This window comes from Maylandia zebra, linkage group LG11 (assembly GCF_041146795.1).
Source record: "Maylandia zebra isolate NMK-2024a linkage group LG11, Mzebra_GT3a, whole genome shotgun sequence".
Taxonomy (NCBI): Eukaryota; Metazoa; Chordata; class Actinopteri; order Cichliformes; family Cichlidae; genus Maylandia; species Maylandia zebra.
Window position 1 is genome coordinate 31,083,283 of NC_135177.1, and position 25,430 is coordinate 31,108,712.

At 38.7% G+C, this 25,430-nt stretch overlaps 1 protein-coding gene across 4 annotated transcripts; it reads right to left on the reverse strand.

Moving 5' to 3' along the window:
- Positions 1-776: 776 nt before the first annotated feature.
- tlr18 (toll-like receptor 18) lies at positions 777-23,964 on the reverse strand. 4 transcript variants are annotated; one of them, XM_076890190.1, is made up of 5 exons: positions 23,565-23,964; positions 14,972-15,050; positions 5,596-6,591; positions 3,376-4,558; positions 777-2,896 (listed from the first exon to the last, which is right to left on the reverse strand). In XM_076890190.1, exons 2-5 carry the CDS (start codon positions 15,028-15,030, stop codon positions 2,450-2,452), a joined length of 2,685 nt encoding a protein of 894 aa, XP_076746305.1. In that variant the 5' UTR covers positions 15,031-15,050; positions 23,565-23,964; the 3' UTR covers positions 777-2,449. The 4 variants fall into 4 exon arrangements, with proteins under 4 accessions (XP_076746305.1, XP_076746304.1, XP_076746306.1 ...); XM_076890189.1 differs by lacking the exon at positions 23,565-23,964 and adding an exon at positions 20,996-21,118; XM_076890191.1 differs by lacking the exon at positions 14,972-15,050.
- Between the last annotated feature and the right edge of the window lie 1,466 nt (positions 23,965-25,430).

Here is a 25,430-nt window from a genome sequence, read left to right on the forward strand (position 1 = left end):
TTTTTCCTAACCTTATATAGTTATGTTGCAACAGGGATTAGTTACAAATTAAGTAGATACTCAGATGGTTAGTGAGGGTACATGTGTTTATATGTAATTCAGGGTATGCTACATTATATATACCAGTTATGTATTAATGTTGCATTAGAAGCACAAATATTACTCGAGTGCAACTTGAAAAATCTATAGAAAAGGTTTTTCAATTTCCATTTTAAAGTGCCTACAAATATCCCTGATTTCAGCCTAAAAGCTGAAAATTTGTTAATCTGAAACAACCAAAATTAAAATCAGCAACATAAAGAATAAAGCAAATTGGCTGAAGTATTCCTCCTCTTTTCCTCTCCGAGGTCTTGTGTAAGCTTATCAAGCATGACTAATGCTTTTTTAAATATCATTTGCAAGTCAGATATTGATTGTATTTGAATGACAGCTCGACTTTTGCAGAAATACAAATTAAATGCGGGTCAGGTTGTTAAGAGTTGATTTGCATCAGTATCTCCTGGTAGCCTGTGTAATGCCAATGCTTTTTGCATGCTAGTTAAAAATTTACCAAACCGACTTGCATTTGGTATCTACAGCAACAGTTTTTTAAAAAAATGTCCTCTCTGGTCTGAGACAGCAGGTGAGACCAGACTGGCCTTTTATTTTTGGTGTGGGGAACATACTTGGAGATTAAACACTCTGTGTTTCGTGTGGGGGAATAAAACCATCCATTGTCGATTACTCATAAAAGCTGTTCTAAACAATGTGCCTATGGTGATCACTCTTTTGCCAAATGAAACTAAATATGTTTTTATTCATTCATTTCAACATCTGCACAGTATGAATTATGAATGACCAGCATTATACAAGACAATAAAATAAGGCACTGCATTATTTTAGAGAATGTATAATATGACTCTTCATGAAAAACAAACATGTCCTTCATTTGCGGTTTAATACAAAAACACTTGAAGTCTATAGACTGCATGTTAACATTACTTATACACATATGCAGAGGGAAGTAAAATATATGAGCTTACTCCCCTTACTACCAAAAACTGGTAAATGGGTGCACATCACACCTTAGCTGTGTGGTGTCACATTTCTGCCTAAGTTCAAGGGTGTCATCTACTGGCCATTTTCAAACTTTGTTATTGCCCACATATGTAAGTAAGCAAGGCTGCACACTTACCATTAATAGCAAAACCCATATCAGTTAAGTCATTTTTTAAATAAAAGTTAAATTAATTAAAAAAAACAGTTTTAAAAAAGTTAAATTTAAAATGGCCCAACATGAATCAAGTCAGAGCACAGCAAAAAGAAATAACGCTGCTTTTTTTTTTTTTATCAAAGTATTACATTACTGAATCCAAATGATTAAAAATAGTAGTAAGGTAGACATAATGACTCAATATGTAACAAACGTACATTCACATTTATCAACTGGCAAAACCATTTTTCTTAATCATACAACAGCTTTTATTTTATTTAAAGCATGTGTAAAGACAACTAAATCTAACTTCATTCAGGCACTGGACATGTATCTGCTATCTGTCTGTATAACTCATTCTAATTCCCTTAGTTATATTATACCTGGTGACAATGATAACACTGAAAACTGAACAAATATTTGATAAACATTAACTATTATATGAAACAGTGATTCATAGAGGACCCAGTGAAAGTATGACATGTGTCAAGTGAGCAATCTCTGTGAGTGTGCTTTTGCAATGTATGCCAACAGCAAAGCTAATAGTAACTCATGAGGGATGGCTTTAGGAATAAACAAACAGCAAGCACACAAGTTCAGACTGACATTTGGCAGTAACTTAAATTGGTGACTACCTGTGTGCAGTATTCACTAAAATAGGAATAGTATTCAGCTTGAAACACATTGAATATTGCACCGAAAACTTCAAAATGACTAGTGCTGATACAAACACTGATTGATGGAGCATTACCATTCTCCAGTTTCTAAGCTTTTGCTCTACAACTTGATATCGCTTGTATTGTTACTATATGGTTTCATTTGACTCGGCTTGATCTGAGTTTGAACATTCATGATCTCATACCTCTGAGGGCCAAGAATGTAACAGTGCACAGTCCTTTCACAGTGTGGCACCTGTCACCATGGTTTGCTGGGACCTTGCTTGTTATCCAGAGTGCAACATGGGAGATCTCATGTGAGCCGGCCTTTCAGCGCCTGTCAGCAGGGCACCTGGCCTGAGACACTGAGGGAAAGTGAAGCAGAGGCCATCAGCTCAGCTGTCAGGGATGACATGACAGACTGCCTTGGGCAGACAGATTGTTGGGCAGGGGTTGTTTGTTTTTCTTTGTTATCACAATGAGATGCTGTATTTTGCTCCCTTGTTGGCATAGCCTAAACAAAAAGGTTACTTGAGGGGAGGTCTTTACTGAGAAAATACTGAGAAAGGCATTTGTTTAATAGTTCTTTTTAATTTAATGGCTAAAATGCCACCAGTGGTATCTGATTTAATGGCTCTTCATTTGCTTCGTTTGTGGGTTCTGCTTCTTTTTCCACAGTCATCTTATCTTCTTCTGGCACCCTTTCCTCAATAGGGGGACCAATCACAGATATTCTTCCCGCAGATAGGGTTCTTCTCTTAACACTGTTTGCCCGCTCTTGGGTTGTTGGCTTTCCCAGGACACTCCTCAGCTGTGCCCAGAAAAATGCCTGCTGGTTAACCTGCTGGGGCCACTCCAGGTATGTCTTTGTACTCAGCATCTTCTTGAGCTTGCAATACTTGCTGGGTAAGGAGTTTGGATCAATAGGCTCCTTAACCACTAAGATGACATCACTGAAGGTTTTTCCCATTGCTCTCTGCTGAGCAAAGTACAGCTCATAGTTGCACCACTCACTGTTAACGAAGTGCCGTGAGAGAATAAACATTACCTAGGAATAAAGAAAACAACAGAAAGGAAATTATTATAGGGTCTCTACCTTATGCTTTCCTACCAATTTCCAAACAACAATGATGAGATGCTGAATAACAGGGCAACTATATTCATCAACCATTTAGCATAACTCATATCACCATTACTTACTTTTTTAGACTTTTAAGACTCGGTATTCCAACAGTCAACAAATTGTCAGGCAAGTTTTGAGATGATGTTTTCATCATTTATAATTGCAATGTAGTTTAAAAAATGAGAAGTGCCAAGAAGAAGTGGCATCTACTGAACCAGGTGACTATAAGCTATTTTGTTTTGCCTTTGAATGAACAAAATTATGTGAAAATGACACACACTTCCACTGAGTGACGTTGCTATAGATCAACTGACTAAAACTGTAGCTCCTAAAAAAAATTTACTGTAACTTTTAATGTGCTGGTGTATAGTGGGGTGCTTTTACTACATAATACATTTTAGTACCTTACGACTGCTTTCAATATTCTCAATGATGTTATCAATGATCCACTTTCCAGGCATGAAGTCCCTCTCATGAATGCATAGACGATAGGGGTTCGTGTTGTTCTCCAAACAGGGTAAGAGCTGGTGCCTCACCCAGTCAGCATCTGAGTGACTGTAGGATATGAAGGCATGGTAGGTAAAAGTTTCCAGATCACCAGCTGCTTTCTCCTTGTGAGCTCTGTATTTAGCCCTGATGATCTGGTATGTTGCTTTAGTGTACCATGGGAGGTCAAAAATATAGCAAATCAGCATAAGTATTAAGATCACTGCTGTGGTGGTTGCAACACAGATAATGATAACCAGTCTGATGTCACATGCTACATGACCCGGAAAGTATTTGGCTATGACTGTGTTGAGCAAAGCCTCTGGGTGGTAACACTTGTAGTTCTCAGGCCAGTTTGTGAGGTTTACCTTTCCTTTTGAAATTGTGTCCTGGATGAAAGCATGAAGCTCACATGTGCAATGATAAGGATTGTTCCCTGCCTGAAGTTGAGACAACTGAGGCATATCTTCAAAGGATTTTTTGCTAATTAGGCCAAATGAATTCCCATCCAAAGCTAGCGATTGCAGTGATGCACTTTCCCATTTAGATGGGATGAATTTAATTTTATTCCCACTCAGTAGAAGGGTTTTGAGGTTGGTGGTTTTCTCAAAGTAGTTCATGTCCAGCTGGTCCAGATCACAGTAGGACAGATCCAAGTACTGTACTGTGGTTGGTAGACAACTGAGAGCTTCACCTACAAAGTTATTATGGTGAGCAATAAACTTGGTGATATTTTGTTTCCAGACACAATTTTGGCTATCTTTAGCAGATCCTAATTTGTTGTAGCTGAAATCCAAAACCTTTAGCTCCTGGAATTCTTTTGTGAGGGATGATAAGTCTTTTAAGCTGGTCAACTCATTGTTGCTTGTGTTGAATGTATGAAGATTCGGCATGGTGTTCTTGTAATCGCATCGCTGGTTGAATACAAACTCATTTTTTAGTCGATTATTGGAGACATCTAGTAATTCCACACCGTTCATCTCAACCCATGAATCACAGGGTGCAGAGTTGAAATACACATGTTGAATAGACAGTTGCTTAACTTTCTTGAACCAGGTGAAACGCCAATCAAATCGTAGCACATCAGGATTGCTGATGTACCTACAAGAAACAGAGATATTTAGTTTGCGTATTTTTATATGACCTTAGTAGTGAGCTTCACATTCATGTAATTTCACTTTGTAACAAGGTATTGAATTATAACTATAACAAAATACTTGTCAAACCCACTATTTCATAGCATCATCTTCTTGTGCAGCTCTACCGTATTTAGTGCAGCTGCTGTTTTTGGATCATTAATTTAAAGCCCTGGTATGTTCCTTTATAGTCATGCCCTATGTTGCGCTGCACAACCTTGTGACTAAAATTGCTTGTTTAAGTATAACCATAATTTACAAGATGAAAATCACAAAATCACATTTTACGGTCCATTAGAATAGAATAGAATTCAACTTTATTGTCATTGCACATGTCACACGTACAAGGCAACGAAATGCAGTTTGCATTCATCCAGAAAGTGCTTAGTAATAAAATACATATATTACAAAAATGGGTCTATTATGGGTATGTTGCAATGTACACGGTATGAAGGTATGTTATGAATATGCTATAACTATAAGTATGTACAGGCTGTAGACTCAAACACAGCTGTTATCCAACTGCAATAACACATCTGAATACTACAAAAAAATGTCCATCACGCCACTCTTGTGTTAATCTATGCACGGTCTGAAGCATGTGTGTGGGAATGTATGTGAATGTTTTACTGTTATATCTTATTAGTATTTTAAGTATTCTATCTATTTTATTTATTGAATTTTATTGTTTTATTTATATGTTGATATTGCTAGGGATGATGCAATGATCGGGGACCATTCTTAATTTCGTTGTTCTCATGACAATGACAATAAAGTTTCTGATTCTGATTCTGATTAGTGAGTGTACAAGCTATGTACAGGCTACGAACAGGATATAAATATGAAACTATACAGAAATATGAACTATACAAGTTATAAACAGTTGTTAACAGTTGTAGAACTATAGTTATTATTGTACAGAATTATTCAGTAGTGCAGTTTAGATCAGTGAGATGTGTAAACTACTGTTAGAGCAATCTTGTAGGACACCAAAATACTCACCAAAGATCCAGTTTATCCAGTACAAGATCTGTGATGCTGGAACTTGCACCACTATCAACAAATGTTGGCGAACGGGCAAAGTCAATGTACTGAAGTCTTAATCTTTTGATGCTGGTTGCTTGTAAATTGATTAAAGCCATCCTTATAAGGTTCTCATTGAATTTTCCTCTGTGAAAGATGAGTTGCTTGGCTTTAATGTGTTTTAAACCCTGAAAAATGTCCTCCTGTCCCATGTAGTATGTGAATTCAAAGAGGTTACGAAATTGAATGACTGTGAATGTTTTGTTAGCTAGGTCCTGTAGCATATGAACAAGAGCATTTGGGTGTTGGTCTATAGCCATGTCAAAGCCCATCTGACTTGTCTGAATGACTTCTAAACTTCCAGGCTCATAGTAATGGAGGTGGGAGGAACATTTAATAGCAAATCCTTGGAGCTTAAGGTTCTTCAGGGGTTGGAAATCTTTTTTTTTTAGGCCCATCACCAAAGGGCCGCCCATGGAGAGAACCTGGAGTCTGGAAAGTTTGGAGAAGCAGTCAGCCAAAGTTGCATTTATATAAAGGTTATTAGACATGTAGAGCTCTTTTAGATTAACGAGAGGTGTCAGAGCTCTGGCAGGAATTTCCTGCAGGGAGTTATTGAAGATGTCAAGATACTCCAAGAGTGTGTTGTTTCTGAAGGCATCATTGTCAATGTATGAAATGTTATTGTACTGAAGCTTGAGGATACGAAGCTTAGGGAGGTGGAAAAGGTCATCAGCATAAACAGCTTGAAGTTTATTATAGGAGAGGTCTATTTCTTCAAGTGTGGGTGGAAATTGTCTCCATGGGATACTGTCAAGCTGTCTTCCCAGACAATCTGCAGATCGGTCAGAGTTGTAGATCTGACAGGGTCTTTCCTCAGTGTTGGTAGTGGGGAGTGAAGATGGAGTTGGGAGTGTGAGAGCTCCAAGAAAGACACCACTGAAATGGATCAACTTCCAAATCATTGTTTTAGACCTGGAAATGAACAAGATCAGGCAAGATTATCAAAACATTTTATTGATTTTCGTAGACAGTAAATGCCAGATACACGTAATAGTTTGATTAACATTTCATTAAACATTAACATTAATGCTCATTCAGATTTTATTCTGTGTTTGAGTGCTCTTTTAGGCTCCCTGCTTTCCCTCAATCCCCTTTCCTGTATTTCTTAGACTTCTTCTGTACTTTAAAAAAAAATCTATTTCATGGCTTCAGATCTCTTTGCAATTTTCCTTGTGTTCACTTAACTGAATTGAGGGCATAAAAAATCAAAGTAAACTGAATCCAAAAATTTTAGATGTGATTGAGTAGTAAGCATAACAAAAATGCCATCAAACTCGTGGGGACAACCGTTTCTCCCCATAAGTGACTGTTGGTCCCGACAAGTACAGTGGCATGCCAATTTTTCTGTCCTCACAAAGACGTCTAAACATTTACACACACACATGCAAGTATATAAATCAGAGAAAAATGTGTACTTTTGAAATTGCATTATCAATGTTGGGCAAAATTGTGACACGTAACAGTACACCACTTCTACAAAACAGTAAACAAAACCAATGTTTAATTCCTGTAAGATGCATGAATGCAACACTTTTTTCTGATATATTTAATTTCATAATTTCCTGTTGGGTTATAAGTGTGTCTGGTAGTCACTGATTTCTAGCTTCTTTTCAGGTTAAGTTGACCTAGAAACCGCACACATCACCGCATTTATTGAATGCACTCAGGCAGCAAACCTGCATTTAAAAAGACATTAGTTTCATCCATTTACAATATACATTTCCACTGGTCCCTCAGTAAACATCAACAACGGCAACTTTGTCATTACACAGCACTTACCCTGTGAAGTCTACCTTTCTGCTAAGGGCTGGTAATGCAGACACTTTCAAATTCTCCTCCCCTTTTATAGTAGTAGCTCAAGGTTACACATTGTTTGTACCCTTACGTGAAAGCTTTATAACGCTCATAAAACAATGTTGTTTTATCTATTCCAGAATTGATGTGAGTCGAATAAACAATTCTGCATGGATATGGCTAGAGTAGAAAAACATTGTTGCCCTGTTTATTTTAGATAATTGTAGGTCATTATACTGTATTAGAGCACTGTCTGTTCATTTGTGACAGTCTGGATAGGAAAAATATATATATATCATCATCCTGTCAAACATAATTTTTGTTTAATTCATTGACTCAGCTACATCTAACAGATTGATGGTACATGATAAACTGATGTGTTAATTTCTGAATTATAATTCAGAAACATAAATAAAAAATACATAAATAGATAAAAAATACAAATATATAATTTATCCACAAATATATTCATTGGGGAAATGTAATTTCTCATAACATTCCACTGACATTTGAGTCAGTTACTCATCATTTCTAATTATTCATGTGAATGAGTGAATTAACGTATTGTTCTAGGGGAAAAAGTGTCACATGACAGATGAGTTCTTTGAATCAATATCTGTGTTTGTTACTTTGGCAATCTTCTTCCTTATTTGTCAGTTAAACATTGTATGGGAAGTAACACAACAGTAATACTGTTTAGCTATATGACTTGGGCCTCAGTGGACAGCTGTTCCTGGAAATTGACAGTAGATTAGAAAAACATCAATAACATTTACTTAGTAAGACACGTCACATAAAGGCACTGTTGTAAAGTAATGTTTTCCATGTAAAGCAGCTGTGGTACTTTGCATTATCAATATTATACTAATATTATAACTAGAGATGGACCGATCCGATATTACGTATCGGTATCGGTCCGATACTGACCTAAATTACTGGATCGGATATCAGAGAAAAATAAAAAATGTAATCCGATCCATTAAATATCAGGAAAGCACCTCACAAAACTTGCAACACGCCGTAACTCACCTCAGAACGTTAGCACGTTGGAGCAGTATGCATCACGTGATAGAGCGGCTGTGGCATGCGGGACCTGTCGGTGGTCTAGATAGCATGTGGAGTTTTGCTAGCAACCCGGCACTTCATCTCCGACAAAGTTATCCCCGAGAGAAGTAAAGCAAGTGTGTAAGTCCATCTCTGAATGTTTGTAAAGCATTCCTGCGTTAAGCTTAACAAACGACTGCCTCTCGCTCTCCGGCTGCTACTTCAATCATGAAACTGCTTAATGATCAGCTGATCGGCTTTTCTGTCGCGAGTCCGTGTCTCTTGTTTGCTTTTGGCCCACTTTGCACCAGACAGAGGAAACCAGCGGCTGAACAACAGCAGCACGTTTAAGCTTGATCAGCTGTTGTTAGAATGTATTTAATATTACTTTCTACTCGAGGATCTTTTTCTACGTAGCTGACGGCTGGTAACTGTGCAGGGGCGCATCTAGCAAAGTTTAGCCAGGGGGGCCGATAGGGCATTAACAGGGAAAAGGGGGCACAAAGACATACTTTTCTTTCTTATTCTCATTTAAAATGTCTAGCTTTTAATTATTTAATATTTATCCGAATCTTACACCCAAAGTTTTAATCTGATGTAAAATGTATAGAAGTCCATTATTGTATATAGTGACTATTAAGTCTAATATATATACCCTAGTAAGCTATAGTATTTTTTCCTTTGGGAAGGTACCATCTGTGCAGTCTGCAATTTTGTTGAAGAAAGATGTTGAATCTATTTAATATTTCTTGAAAAATAATTGATTTCTGTGCATTTTTTTCACACTGCATCAAATTAAGGTTGATTACGTCGATTAAGCATCATGAGGTGGCGCGTGAGGGGTGGTTCCCTATTTTTTATTTATTTATTTTTGTTGTTGCTGGGAGTTGGAACCCTGTTAGTTAGGTTGCTTAATATTTACGCTAAGTACTCTTTAAAATACCAGAATAGGGAGGATGGTGTAGGTTTAAGTTTATTAGATTGATCAGTATTGCTGAACTATGAAATTTTTTTTGCATATAGGTATAACAGAATAGCTTTAGTGTAGTTGTTGTTTTAAACTTGAGTATGAACATATACAAAATGCAGCAAGATATTTAAAAAAAAAAAAACAGTTTTGTTGATTAAAAAACACTATATCGGATTCATATCGGTATCGGCAGATATCCAAATTTATGATATCGGTATCGGTATCGGACATAAAAAAGTGGTATCGTGCCATCTCTAATTATAACAATGCTAATTTTGTCTTAAATGATTTGAAATGCAATTATATTTCAAGCCACGAGACAATGTTTTCATTTTCCATTTATTTTGGTCATTTTAGTGCCAAGTTCAAGTTTAACCCCAAGTTGGCACCAAGTCTTTCAGATCATTTGCCAGATATCACTAAAAAATATTGATAGTGTTAACATTTTCATTTCAATTTTGATCTTAATAGTGTTAAATTGTGAAATACAATTTTTACTTTAAGTGGACATGGTTAATGAATACCCATTCATGGTATGTGAACATGAAAGACCTGCCTGTTGCAGGACTATTAATAGGTAACTGTTTAACCCTGCACGGCACCACAGACCACGCCACACCACACGGACCATGCAAGATCTTTCTTTGATCCCATGTGTTGTCTTGTGATAACTCCATCAGGGTTCAGAAGCACCTATCTGCATTCCTCTTGCTTTTTCTCTTTACATTTATATTTTGGTTTGTAGGCCTGCCTGTGTGATACATAAGTGGTGAATAGTAATGCTAAAATGTGAAAACAATGCTAATCCAGACAAAACATAAACTCATGTCATTCACCAGCTGCTCTTGTATATAATGGAGCAAAAACAAATTTTGACTGTACATGCAATTTAGTTTAGTTTAGTTACACTGGCCATACTTTATATTGATTGCCTAGATGCAGATATAGAACACAGCAGCAGAAGTCATGAGTAGATCTGATTAGGGCTGCCACAAACGATTATTTTGATAGTCGACTAGTCACCGATTATTTATGCGATTAGTCGACTAATCAGATCATCATCCACTGGACGTAAAACTACAGCTTATTGCACCAGCAGCATCTGCTCTTATATAACTATCATTAGCTTACAGCTTTAAGCTTTTAAGGTGCTAACTAAAAATAAAGACAAGATGGTAGTTTATTAATTTTTAATGAAATTTGCAGATTGTTTCGGTGAAGTTTAATAAACTCCTTGCTATCTAAAATATAACAGGACAACGGAGTATATTCTCCAGCATCTCACACTTCTGATAATCAGCTGTCTGCTTGACGTTTATTCAGCTGTGTAAAAACTATAACTTTAATCTCAGACAAACCGATTTACTCAGGAACAAATAAAATACTAAAAAAAAAAATAAAAAAAAAAGCCAAACAACAACATTTTTAATTTATCTAAGTGACTCATATATATTTAACCTGAGTAGCGAAAGACGGCGGTGGGTTTGAAAACAATTTGCCGGGAGTCCGGTGTTCTCACCGCGCTAGTGACCTAGCCCCCGGCTAGCTATCGAGCTAGTGGGTAACAGACGTCTCCGAAAACGTCGGAGCGCTTTTGAAAATATGTGGTGTCCTGATAAACTGAGCTGATATTTGAGGTTTACACAGCTACATTCTCGGCTGAAAATATGTTAAACGTTTATTTTGTGACCCAGAAAGAATAATAAGAGTAATATTAAAACTAACTAGCTGCCGCCATTGTTGGAAACTGAGCTGGGCCGCGCTATGAATTCTGGGACACAGCTGCTTCTTCTTCTTCTTCTTCTTCTTCTTCTTCTTCTTCGGGGTTTAACGGCAGCTGGCATCCTTGTACATGCAGTGCTGCCATCTTCTGTTTCAGTCTGTTATTACACTCTTAAATCCTGCTACTTATTCCTGCGTCTTTTGGGATCTTACAAAGCTTCAAACGACGCGTCGACTATTAAATCAGTCGTCGACGATTTTGATAGTCGACGTAATCGTGACTAGTCGACAAATCGTGGCAGCCCTAGATCTGATGAATCATTTCTATTGCTTATTGTAAGTTGACCTTTCAAGTTGTGGGACTGATGTTTTGTTGGTGGCAAAAATTTCATTTACACATAGCAGCAATTTAAGTCTGATTGTTACCAAATATAATCTGGCTGGTGTGACTGTGTGCCAAGCATTAGGTTAAGAATTGCCCTTCCTCAGATTACTCATCCGGATACAGATCAGTGCACCAGTTGTAAAAGGGGATAAGTTTGCAAAAACATTAGAGTAGTCAGCAACTCCCACAGTGTAGTCTCAGATAGCTTTATCTTGTGGTTGTTAGGCATAAATCTAAACAACAACAGGTCATTTTGCAGTCAATAGGATGGTTTAATCAAGTTTTTTTTTTAATTAGAAAAACTTAAAGGTCAAGACTTTTTGATCTGTGTGACCTGTTGTACTGTGATCTTCACACATTGCTTTGCATCATTTTCTCCCTCACAAACCTGATAAATTCACTGCTTCTTTAAGCATTTTCTTTTGGTTTCTGTCACTTCCGTAGCTATTCTGCTGTCTCCTACAGAACACTTCTGCTTTGTAAAGTTTTATTTTTTTTCTACTGCTGTTGTGTTTTATTCAGCTTCCTTTGCTTTTTATTCAACATCTATTACATTTTGTGTGCCTTTGCAGCATTTTTCTTTTTGTCAGTGTTTCCTCAAGTTCCACTGCATTTGATCTCTCAGGGCCACCACAGAAAACTAAAACCTTTTACCTCAGGCAAATTCCTCATTAATGTTTCCAACAGAGGTAAGCCAAATTGCCACATTCCTGCAAACACTGAGAGCTTTTAAGTTATGTCTATCAGATTTTATATTAACCAGCAGGTTATGAGCTTCTGTGTTTAACTCCTCTTATGAACCGTACTTTTGTTCTCTGTGACCTCTTGCTGAATTTTTTGTGGTTCTCATGAATGTACAATTCCCACAAGAGAAATGTTTTCTGTTCTGCGGTGTACAGTCTTATCGGTTAAAGGAATCTGCACAAACATGTTGGCAAAGCTGCAGACTTCTCTGTTCAAATTTTTAGTATTATTTTCATTTGTTTAACAAAGTCATGTGGTGTGTCAAAATAGAGTTGTACGTAGTGCAGTCAAAACACCTACACATAATCTCTTTTGTGTACACAGTATACTATACAAAATCTTTTCAGAGTTAATTATTCTCCCCAGGCTGGCTCACTGCCAAATTCATATAAGACAAGCTGGAATCTCCCCAAGCATGTGAGAAACAAAAAGAAAGATAATTTGTTATCACCGTTTGTGTCACGTTTAAATTTTACAACTATGACACTGTTTGCATTCTAACTATGACCAAGTGGAAGTGCTCAAATGATCATGGATAACCAAATAAGAAATAAGATGAGTGAATGCTTTTTTCTTTTTTTTTCTTTGCTTTTGCTCCATAATTGCTGATAGAGGACACCATGTAGCTGCACTGGCTCATCCGGTATCTAAAACAGGTAACAACAGATAAGAGCATAACAAGGACAAGGTTTCCATTTGTTGTTACAAGAAGAGCAAAATTTGAATGGTCTACTTTTTAAAAGATCTTTTGGAAATACTTTAAAGACTAGGATCCAATTGTGTACAGTAATTGAAAGGAGAAATGAGGTTAGTATAAAACTCCTGGAAGAATAAAACCAACAGAAAATACACAAAGATGTGCTCACAACACGCCAAACAACTCTATTTAGGACTTGATTGATGATATAGAGGGCCTCACATCAGATGGTTGCTTCAGTGGGGTAAATAAATTTCTGATTATTAAGGTTGAGAAGCAGATCAGATATGATATATATATATATATATATATATATATATATATATATGTATATGTATGTATATGTATATGTATGTATATGTATATATATGTATATGTATATATATGTATGTGTATATATATATATATATATATATATATATATATATATATATACATACATACATATATACATACATACATATATATATACACATACATATATATACATATACATATATATACATATACATACATATACATATACATACATATACATATATATATATATATATATATATATATATATACATATATATATATATATATATATATATATATTAGGGGTGCAACGATATTCGTATCGATATTGAACCGTTCGATACAGTGCTTTCGGTTCGGTACGCATATGTATCGAACAATACAACATTTGTAATTTATTTTATCAATTTTCCTTCTGACGATGCTGTCTGTGTTGAGCGCTCAGTGAATCTGTGTTCGACTACTCCGCCTAGGCTGCACTGTCGAGCGCAGATCCACTGAGCGCTCAACACAGACAGCATAGTCAGAAGGAAGAGCGCAGGGCAAGCTAGCGAGACAGAAGTTAAGCTCTCCTTGCAACAGGCAAATTGAACCTCATTCAGATCTGGCGTTTGGAATTATTTTGGTTTTCATGTGACGTATGACCCTGAAGGTAAGCGAGTCATGGACTAAACTAAAACAGTATGTTGGATGTGCCATGCAATGCTCAATTACATTGGTGTGAACTAGTGTGTTAGCGCAGTTAGCTCGTTAACGTGTTGGCCGTCTAGCCCCATGCACGGAGCGATCGGCGGTAGCTCGTTAACGGAGATTTGCCGTGTTGTGGCGTTAAGGTCATTTCAACGAGATTAACCTGAAAGCACTAGTGGGAACACAACGAATATGACTGCACATTTACGCCGACATCATCCTAGTGCAAAGACAAGTGGAAGCAGACAAAAAAAAGCAAGCATGCTACTAACTTTAGCCGAGTCATTTAGACAGCTGTTAGCACATGATTCTCCTTATATGTTTAATATGCTGCTGAGAATATAGCCCAGAAGAAGCGGATAGTATAGCTTTTATTTTGGAAAGAGCCATTTCTCTGTAATAAACTCTCTTTTCCAAAGATGAGTGATTCCTCAATCAGATACAGGGCTCGCAATATCGCTAGCCCGACGTCCCGGAGCTAGCGATTTTTTCAGTCGGGCTACCAAAATCTCTCTTCCCTGCCCGTCGGGCTATTGTAGGAAAAATATATGTCAATGCTTTTGCATTCTTTCAGAAATGTAGCTGGGTAATTATATCATTGGCATCGGTGAGCCACTGTCAATATGTGACATATTGAAGTCGCGTTTGAATTTGCGCTTGTTTTTTTGCTTTCACTTTGCAATCATGCGAACTGTGTATAGAGAGCGACAGCACTGATCTGTGAGTGATGATAATTTGCGCACCAATTCCTCTGACATCGTCTTATTAATCGTTAGCTTACTATGCAAACATGACAAGTGAAATCTCCCGCAGCTTAACCATGTGAGAGGTTGATCGCACAGAGAATCGCTGAGCTTATGTGAGTGCATGTGTAAAAGCATTTCAGTTCTGCTGAGCCAAATAAGACAGGTCGGGGTGAAGAAGTGACAGCCAAAGAAAAGCTTACCACAAAACGGAGAAGTTATGACAAATCAACCATGGTGACATATTCTGGGCAGATAGCATCCACTCCACTGGTTACTCCACTATAAGGCAAAAAGAAAGTGCAGCTTTATGGTTTATATGGACAAAAGAATTTCTGTGGCTGCAATATGATGAGCTATATAACCAGGGCTGCACATAAGTGGTCCGCAGGTGTGCATTCGCTGTCAAAATAAAAAACACGCACAAGGGTTAGGGTTAAATTTAAAAACTGTACTTTTGAGTTAAAATATATATTACTAATTTTAATAAATGACAAATTAAAAATGCATGAACATTTTTTTGTATCGAAAAAATATCGAACCGTGACACAAAAGTATCGAACCGAACCGAACCGTGAATTTTGTGTATCGTTGCACCCCTAATATATATGTATATGTATATATATGTATATATATGTATATGTGTATATATATATATGTATATATATATGAATATCAACAAGTCAGTCTTCTCCTGGTAATATATAATTTCTACAATACAATGTAAGTTTTTGACAAGGGTAGCTATGCACTAAATTAGTAACCAGGTTGTGAAAGACACAGCAAACAGTTCTATCATTCATTAAGTCGCGATATCTCTCTGATATGCATGGAAAGCGTCATCCAGTAAGTGTAAAGATCTATTACTGCATCTGATATTTACCCAGCAGTCAATAGTTGGTGGCAAACAGTTCTTTCATTGACATGTGTTGGCAGTGCTGGGCCCACTGCCCTGATATGACAAATGTATCTGGCAGCAGACTTTTTTCACTAATGAGTGTTCTTTACTCTGGTTTAATGAGGCTGTTTACATGCTATGCACAAACACAGCTGCACTTGGTTGATGATTCTGTTTAAGTTATCATGTTCATCCTCCGCAGGGACAGATGCTACACATGTTTATGCGCACAGGTTGTTTTTCTATCATATATCAAATGTTCTTTACCAGCACTGTTGCTGTATAGACAAAGAGCAGTAAGATAAATACAGTAAATGAAATTAAGTTGCTGTTATCTAAACTATCATCAAAAGCACTTGCTTATCGTCTTCTCGCTTTGACTCTGACAGTTACTTTTTTAAAGAAACCGCTTACTGTGAAAGTTGTTTTCAAGAATCACGACTTTCCTGTAAGAATTTCCAATAAAAGCCTTCTACCATAAGGGAGACAGATAGGAAAACTTGAACAAATACCAGCAAAAACAGCTTACTAACTAGACACTTCTAGAGGGAGAAATGCCAAAGAAGGGTGAGCTGAAGAACTAAATCACAAATTATACAAACAGTGAAAAACATCCAATCCATTAACAGATGACTGGGTATAAAAATGGCAGGAATGACTCTTTCTGAAGGGAAATGTCAAGTTAAATCACAAAGCCTTTGTATATTCCCATCAGCATCCCTCAAACTAGGAAAAGAAAAGTAATAACAACAATTATTCAAACTTAATACAGCTTTGTTACAACAGACATTTAGATTTAGAAGAACAGAAAAAGCATTCTAGTAAATGTTAAATATTTGATAGTCACAATTTGATAGAAGTAACACCTGTGCTTGATGAGACAAATTCTTTCTATTACCACACGACAAGTAAAGAAAAGAAAGAGTGTGATACTATATTGGGGCGTTAGAGCAAAACAGAACAAAAGTATTCTGGAGAGTCTTGAATAATTACTAAATCATTACAGTCTGCTCTTTTCAAATCAATACTCTGGTCAGGAAAGCATTAAAGAAAACAATACGAACTTTAAATTCTGCTTCCGTGTTTCACTGCTAGTGCTCTCCAGTTGCACATGCTCGCTCAATGTTGTGGTAAAATACTACATTCAAGTGGAACATAACAATTGCAGATGTTATTAGTCACACCCAACAAATAAAGCATCCACCACGTAAAAGCTCTATTAAACAGGATAGTGTGGGTAGATTTGTGTTTTGTTTAAGTGCTTTGGTTTCAGGCATTTTAAGGAGGAGTTTACAAACAAAGAGCAAGAGGGATTTAAAATGAATTCTGTCTTATTGCAAAACCCAAAAGGAAAAACTACTCAGCAAAGAGAAATGTGTGCTGTCTCAGTGGCACTTGACTCCACCTATAAGCCCTTGTTTTGTGTCCTATTAATGCTGCCAGAGAATGAGTAATCAATGAATGGTCATATTCAGTGACTGACTAAAACCAGGCACTGAATATGACATGAAACATATGAAAAAAATATCAAAGTAATGTCACTAACTAGCAAAGGACTGATGAAAATCTTATTATTTACTAAAGAAGCTTCCTTTTAACTGAAGTAGCCCTAGAGTGATCCAGCACTCTGGGGATTCAGGGGTTCACTTTAGTTCATTGAGCAGCCTCCATTGTTGCTTTCTAAAGCCATAAATGTGTGTATATGTATGTGTGTGACAACAACACACAAGCACAGAAGGCTGCTTTGTAGTAAATGTTCCCTGTTGAGAAACATGATAATTGTGTTCTTGTCAAACATCTTGATCATATCTTTATATAAGTCATAAAATATGCAATAACATTTTAGATATTGCCATGAAAATTGACATTAATTATAAAGATAAAATAGTAGCTATGTGATAATTTTACTTTCCCCCATAGAGATAAAATCTGATTACAATGAAAAACTAATTAGATACAGTGGGAAAAGGGAGGCAGCTGCAGTAGGGCAGAGCTGCAGCACTCACATGTACTGCATTCATCGTCTCTAAGCTGCTGCAGTATCAGTGGGCACAGGTCCACTACTGCATCAACTATTATATCTGCTCAGGATGAGCTTCTCTGGACATCTTCTCAGTTAAAAGATAAGAAGATTAACTGGGTTGGCTTCTGAGCATTCAGCATTACAGTTAAATAATAACCGAAGGTTCAACATAAGTTGAAGCATTAAAGAACTAAAATAAATCACACAGAGAAAAGTAAAACTGTTTGAAAAACATTTAAGAGGGCAGAGCAGCAGGAGACATCCAGTGAGTTCAGTATACAAACAAATCCCTGAATAATCACCACATCCTGGACACTCCTTCTACTTTCTCTAAATATACCTTAAAACCTGTAATCTCAAAATGACTAAGCCGCTCAGATCTTTAGAGAAGACTTTACATACACCATCAGGCAGGCAACATAGACACCAGCAGCTGTTCAAATCTCCCCAATGTTAGCTTATTTACCACAGGGGCTTCACAGGTGCCAGCAATTAAGGAGGCTGCTTGCCTTAGGAGTGTCTCTAAGCATACAGTAAACCTGAAATCTTTATCTTTTTATAATTATCAACACAACTCATTAAAAGATGAAAAACGGATATAAGCAGAGATACTCCAAGCCATCTTACCTGTAGCCTGTGTAGTGAAAGCTGAAATAGTGAATGCCTCCAGGCCAACATACTCCAGATGTCTCAAAAACTTAATTTTCATTGTGATGAACAATTGTTCCACCCAAGAAAGTCATATTTTAATGCTATTTTGTGATTTAAATATCCTATTTGTTACAAAACAAGATGCTCTGTGTTATATCACTTCCTTCCTAACACAAGAGCTTATACACCTTTCATAGCACTGAAATACCCTTTTCATTCCTTTCTAACACAGCTGAGGTATTGGAAAGAGGGATTTTCAGTGTTTTTCTATGCTCAGTGAATAACTGGATAAATACATCTCTTTAGGATCTTTAGCCATGCTACCAGCTGTGTGAGGCTGTACATAAAAACAATAGAGGAAGTGAAAAATGCACACCTTCCTGCTTTCCTATACTAAGGAAACCTTAAGCAATGCAACCTTTAAAAAGGAAAGAAAACTCAGTTTCCAACTCCAGCATGTCGGTCTGGGTGAACAACCTGTCACATGACTTAAACAGGCTCTTCCACACTTATCTTATTCATAATGTGGTTTAAAACAATGAACATTACAGCAAACACATGGATTTTCCTGTTTGAATGCAGCTAGCCATCAAACATTAGAGCCAATTATTGCTTGACATAAAACTTATTGTTGCAGCCAGGGGCAGCCCAAAAGTGATCCCTTTAGACTGGTTTTTGGTTTTAGTGTCCTGATTTTCCTCAGAGTTATCCATTCTGTCACTAGCTAGCAAACATAAACATACTGACAGAAGATGGCACTAAACATGTTTAAAAACTTGTTTAAACGTGTTTAAAAAATTCACAGACAGTGTTACATCTATGTCAGTTTGAGTTTCATTTCCTCTTTAACCCCCATTTATCCAGGGAAGCTACTGCATGACCACTGGAAGAGATTGTTTTTGTTAGTTAGTTATTTTTGTTTGATTTATTTATTTATTTTTTGTAGTAAAGTAAAAAGTGTGCGTGTTAGTCCCCATGGGGAAATAGTTCCTCTGCATTTAACCCATTCACCCAGTGAAGCAGTGGGCAGCCACCAATGCAGCACCCGGGGAGCAGTGTGTAGGGACGGTACCTTGCTCAGGGGTACCTCAGGGTAGCCGTTCAGTGGAGTCGAACCCCCGACCTTCCGATCATGGGGCCACTACTCTACCTACTGAACTATCCCTGAACTAGTGGACAACTACAGCTGTGTCTGGGCTCAAATATTTAAGCCAAGATAGAGTCAATATGTCAAACGACCTACAAAATGTTACTACTGGGCATTGAAACCTGCCACTTTTCCCACTTCCTGTCTAACTGGTGTACTGTTAAATGATAAGTATGGGACGCTATTTTGTCTGGAACACTGTATTGAATTAGAATTACTATCAAGTAGAGGAAGTCCATCAAGTTAACATTTTCCACCCCTTAGATCAACTAGTGAATTTTATGTGCCTCCACAATAAACTACCGTAATTGTCGGGCTATAAGCCGCTACTTTTTGCACAAGCTTTGAACCCTGCGGCTTTTAGTCAGGTGCGGCTTTTCTATGAATTGTCCATGAGCGGATTTGTTTTGTTTGTTCCGCTGTTGTACGGCACTACGTTGCCTGGCGGAAGGATCGGAGTTCAAGAGTGGTATGTTAGTCACATGTCCATCCGCCAGGCAACGTAGTGCCGTACGAAGTAGCGCGAAAAACAAACTTCAAAGTAGCACTACGCGTTCAGCTGGAGGCGTGGATGATGAGCGGCGATAAACTTGCAAAAAGCAAGTTATGCCCAACTCCACCACTGGATTCTGACAGCGTGGGAAAGTGTGAAAACATCCACGATCACCAACGGATTTCGAAGGGCTGGACTGCTGCCTGATGGAGAGGAGGCTCTTCAGAAGGTGTTCGACTCTGACACTGACAATGAGGATTTCTTTGGTTTTGAAAGTGACAACGAAAGAAAGGAGCTGAGAGTGGATGATGAAGCCACCCTGAGCCTGTTCGTTTCCGACACTGGAGGAGAGGACTTTGGTGGTTTTAGTGCGCAGGAAGAAGAGAAAGATGGTGGTGAATGACTGACTTTTCTTCTTGTTAAAGCCGTGTCACTGCACCTGAGCCTAAAAGGTAGTCTGAATCTATTTTTCTGGTGTGCTGTAGGTTATTGTTATGTACTACATTTGTTACTCATTTATGAAGCACAGTACATGTTTTGTACTTGTAATTACCACTACTTGTACACATACCCTAAAAGGTTATGCAAATATGTACCCATAACTTGTTTTTCAAAATATTAATAAAAGTGGTGTGTCTCCAAACAGCCATCTCTTTCCTGACAATTCGATTTGTACATATTCTCTTACATATGATAAGTCAACATTGAAACACCTGCGGCTTTTAGTCAGGTGCGGCTAATGTATGTACAAAACAGGATTTTCCCCTGCTTTTAGCTTGTGCGGCTAATATTCAGGTGCGCTCTGTAGTCCGGGAAATACGGTACATCTCTTTAGGATCTTGAGCCATGCTACCATTCTAATATATTCTAATTCAAATATAGCAATTAGAATTATTATTCAACATTTAGAATGTGCTGAAAGATTGGAACTACAAGTGATCCAGGTAGATTGTTTTAAATGTTAAGAGACAAAACAAGCTTGAAATAGACATGAAAACAATATGTTTACACTCACCTCATGTTGGACAGGCTCAGGTCTTCCTTAGCTGGACTTTTCATAACACATTCTAACCTGTTCTGTTGTCAGTGCTTAGTGAGAAGTGACTCACCACTGGATCTGTAAGCTTATGGGCACTCTGTTAGCTCTGCTAGTCTGTATGTGTTTTTGGCCCTCCCTCTCTGTCTGATTCTTTTTCTCTCTCACTCACTCTTCAGTCTTTGTGCATGAGCACGTGTGTGTGTGTGTGTGTGTGTGTGTGTGTGTGTGTGTGTGTGTGTGTCGCTCAGGAATGTGGAAAGTAGTTTTTTTTTTTGCCTCAGAGGCTCCACATATTTTTAATCATGTTTGCTATTCTGTAACACAAACATTAGAGCCAGAACTGTTGGGAAATATCAGTTTCATCATAGCCATTACTCTGGTCATGCAGATACATTTGATTTTATTTTGTTAAAACCTTGAGATATTGTTTTGTTTTGTTTTTTTTGTTTTTTTAAATCTAACCCAATAAAACCCACTTAAAAATAAAGGTTGAGTATGTGCTAAGACTATTTTGATAGCAAAAACAAAAAAGTTAAAAATAACAACTGCTGAAAAAAGAAGAAGCATGTCCACGCTGTTCCAAGTTTCAGTGAACACCTCTGCCAAAAACTGCCTGTGTAATTAGACAGGCCCATGAAGATAATCTGTTGGGTGGAGGAATTTCAGTTCATCTCTGCCCTCGGGCCATTTTCACAGTTTGGTTGTCTTATTCATTTGTATATTTTATTAGTTATTATGTCATTTCCTCTGTGGGTTTACATCCCTATAAAACTATGAGTGAGGTTTTGTCTCTAAATACATCAACAAACTGAGAAATATAGGAAATTAGAGCGTGTCCAGAAAGTATTCACAGCACATCACTTATTCCACATCATGTTAAAGCCTTGTTCCAGAATGGAAGTCACCGCACCTAGTGCTCTGATTACCACAGGGACCACCGTCACCTTCACCCTCCACATCTTTTCGAGCTCTTCTCTGAGCCCTTGGTATTTCTCGAGCTTCTCGTGTTCCTTCTTCCTGATGTTGCTGTCATTCGGAACTGCTACATCGATCACTACATCTGTCTTCTCATGTTTGTCTACCACCACTATGTCCGGTTGGTTAGCCACCACCATTTTGTCCGTCTGTATCTGGAAGTCCCACAGGATCTTAGCTCGGTCATTCTCCACCACCCTTGGGGGCGTCTCCCATTTTGACCTCGGCACTTCCAGGCCATATTCGGCACAGATGTTTCTGAATACCATGCTGGCCACTTGGTTATGGCGTTCCACGTATGCCCTGCCTGCTAGCATCTTGCACCCTGCTGTTATGTGCTGGATTGTCTCTGGGGCATCTTTACACAGCCTGCACCTGGGGTCTTGCCTGGTGTGATAGACCCCAGCCTCTATGGATCTTGTACTCAGAGCTTGTTCTTGTGCTGCCATGATTAGTGCCTCTGTGCTGTCTTTCAGTCCAGCTTTGTCCAGCCACTGGTAGGATTTCTGGATATCAGCCACCTCTAGGGTTGCCAACCGTCCCTTAAAAAACGGAATCGTCCCGTATTTCGAAACAAAAGTACACGTCCCGTATTGAGCTAATAAGGGACGCACTTTGTCCCGTAATACAGTGAGAATCAAAAGTAGTCTATAACTTTTAATGGAATTAACGCTTTGTTTGAAAACATAATAGCTAGGTTTCATTTGACGTAGACGTGACGTCGACGTAAAGCGCGAAATTTGACTGGCGGTCGGAAGTGAAAAAGATAAGCGCAAAATCACAGACAGACAGTACGCAAAATGCCTATGTCCTGTTGTGTTTACGGATGCTCCAGTAGGTCGACCAGAGAAACTGATAAACGGTATTTTAGGGTACCAAAAATAGCCCAACGAAGAGGAGAAAAATGGAAAATTCTAACCGAAAAACGTAGGAAAAAATGGATTTTAAATTTACGTTTACAGTCGGGAGGAGCAGAGTCTGCCAATGCCCGTGTCTGCAGCGACCACTTCGTCAGAGGTAATGTTATGTTTGCAAACGAACTTATTAGCATTAGGTTGTCGTTAAATTCTCGTTTACTTAGTGCTTTTAAGTTAGTAGTCTAATATTGACTTGATTGGGACTATAGGCTGCCCAAGTGCTTTGGATGACGAAGAGTCGGAGGACTGGGCTCCGACGGTCAATCTCGGCTACGAACGAAAACCCAGATCGGAATCAGTTCTCAAACGAGAGAAAAGAATGAAGCTTAAGGCAGAACAGCATCGATGTGCAGAGGCGATTTTGGATATGCAACAGACGGCTGAGAGCCCGGATTTGAGCCTAGTGACAGTGGAGAACAGGCTACTAACCCTGCCATACAATTGCAATGAGCTGCAATCACTTCTCCATCCTCCTTTGCAATTACCCAAGTCTTCAGAGGTGTCTCGTTAGACCGCTGAGAATGGTTTACCTTGAAACAAACAACTGTCACTCTAACGAAGTCCTAAGGATGTGGCATGTTTGTTGACGTTAAAGCCGCTACCGCTAACTGTTAGCGTGTTTAAGATAAAGCAATATAAGAACAAACACTCACCCTTGCAAACACCAAACTGTATCCATCACGGAGACGTTTTGTTCCAAGGTTGTGGACCCACCCGCTGACAAAAAAATTGTACGCCTCCAGACTCTTGAAAGCTTTCATTTGCTGCCTAGTGTAGTAAGAAGTCTGGAGGACCAAGTAGTTGGTGATATCCACAGCCTCGATAGTAGGCAAATCCTTTACTTCTGTGGTGTATTCGGACATTTTCAAAGAATACGGATCACGTCCGATATATTTTTTAACTATCTGTTTATATCTCTCCCGAGAAACGGGGTCTAAAGTTGCACAATAGCTGCTCTCCTGACTCTCCACAGTGTCCTCCATGTTTACTTCCGCCCTCCACTCAAAAATCGCGCTGCCTCCGCACGTCATCAGAACCACGTGACCGCAACCCAACTATTCCCAGCCCCTCTCCTGATTTGTGACCAATGAGCTGACAGCACACTTATGACAATTCGAGTATGACAATTCAGATTACCGCTCATCTCATTGGTCGAGGAAAGGTCGCTTACGGAGAAAATACCGGAAGACAACAGATGACCACAACAAGAAGCATGGCCAACAGGGGAACAAACGCCGACACTGCGGTGCAAGTCTCGGACGACAGTACACCTAAAGCTGGGCAGACACTGTGCGATTTTTTCAGTCGCGTTATTCAGCTCCTGCTCAAACTGCACGATTGACTCGCAGGGGTTAAAAGTTGGTAGGTCACGATGCAGGTCTCACACTATACCGCCCGATGCTCTGATGCGACCTGAGTACTCACACTGTGCCTCCATAAAATGAAGGTTATAACAGAAAATCTGTCGCGCTCTCCCTCTGTCTTTCACTCACACAGACACACCACCACCACCATCAACTTTGCTAAATTGCTAATGAAAAACATGATCAGGCAGCTGTGATTAAGCAGCAATGTAAATCCAACTATTTTTATGGTTGTTGTGGTCGTGATAATTTTGTGAGGCCACATCGAAAAGGCTCGGATGAGCTTTCCAAAGTTCTACAAGTTGTGCCTCCATCGCTTGTGTCCAGATCACACGCTGCACAGCCGTGCTGCTCCGTCTTTTTCGCTGACATTTGTGTTTGCGCGTGCGCAGTGTGACAAACTGCGGTGACACCCTCACGACCAAGCGATTGATGATCGGGAGCTGGTCGTGAGGTGTTAATCGCGTCTCGTTACCCCACGTATACTACACGACGCACGATGAAGGCCAAAATCGGGCCGATCGCCAAATCGGTCGCACGACTCAAAAATCGGTTCAAAATGGGCCAAAAATCGCACAGTGTAAGCCCAGCATTACACTCACACAGACACACCACCACCATCAACTTTGCTAAATTGCTAATGAAAAACATTGATCAGGCAGCTGTGATTGAGCAGCAATGTAAATCCCACTATTTTCACGGTTGTTGTGGTCGTGATAATTTTGTGATGCCACATCGAAAAGGCTCGGCTGAGCTTTGAAAAGTTCTACAAGTTGTGCCTCCATCGCTTGTGTCCAGATCACACGCTGCACAGCCGTGCTGCTCCATCTTTTACACCAACGTTTACGTGTTTGCGCGCGAGCAGTGTGAGCGGCTGTGATGAGACCCTCACGAGCGATTGATGATCGGGAGCTGGTCGTGAGGTGTTAATCGCTTCTCGTTACCCCACGTATACTACACGATGCACGATGAAGATCACTCAAAAATCGGCTCAAAATGGGCCTAAAACCGCACAGTGTGAGCTCAGTATTAGAGCAGCAATGTTTGTTCCCCTCAGAGAAAGGGAAGAATGGGAAAAGGAAAACACCTGGCTGGAAAAAGTTAATATGGGCATGTGCAGTGAATATCAGCGCTATGTGGCCAGAAGTGTGATAA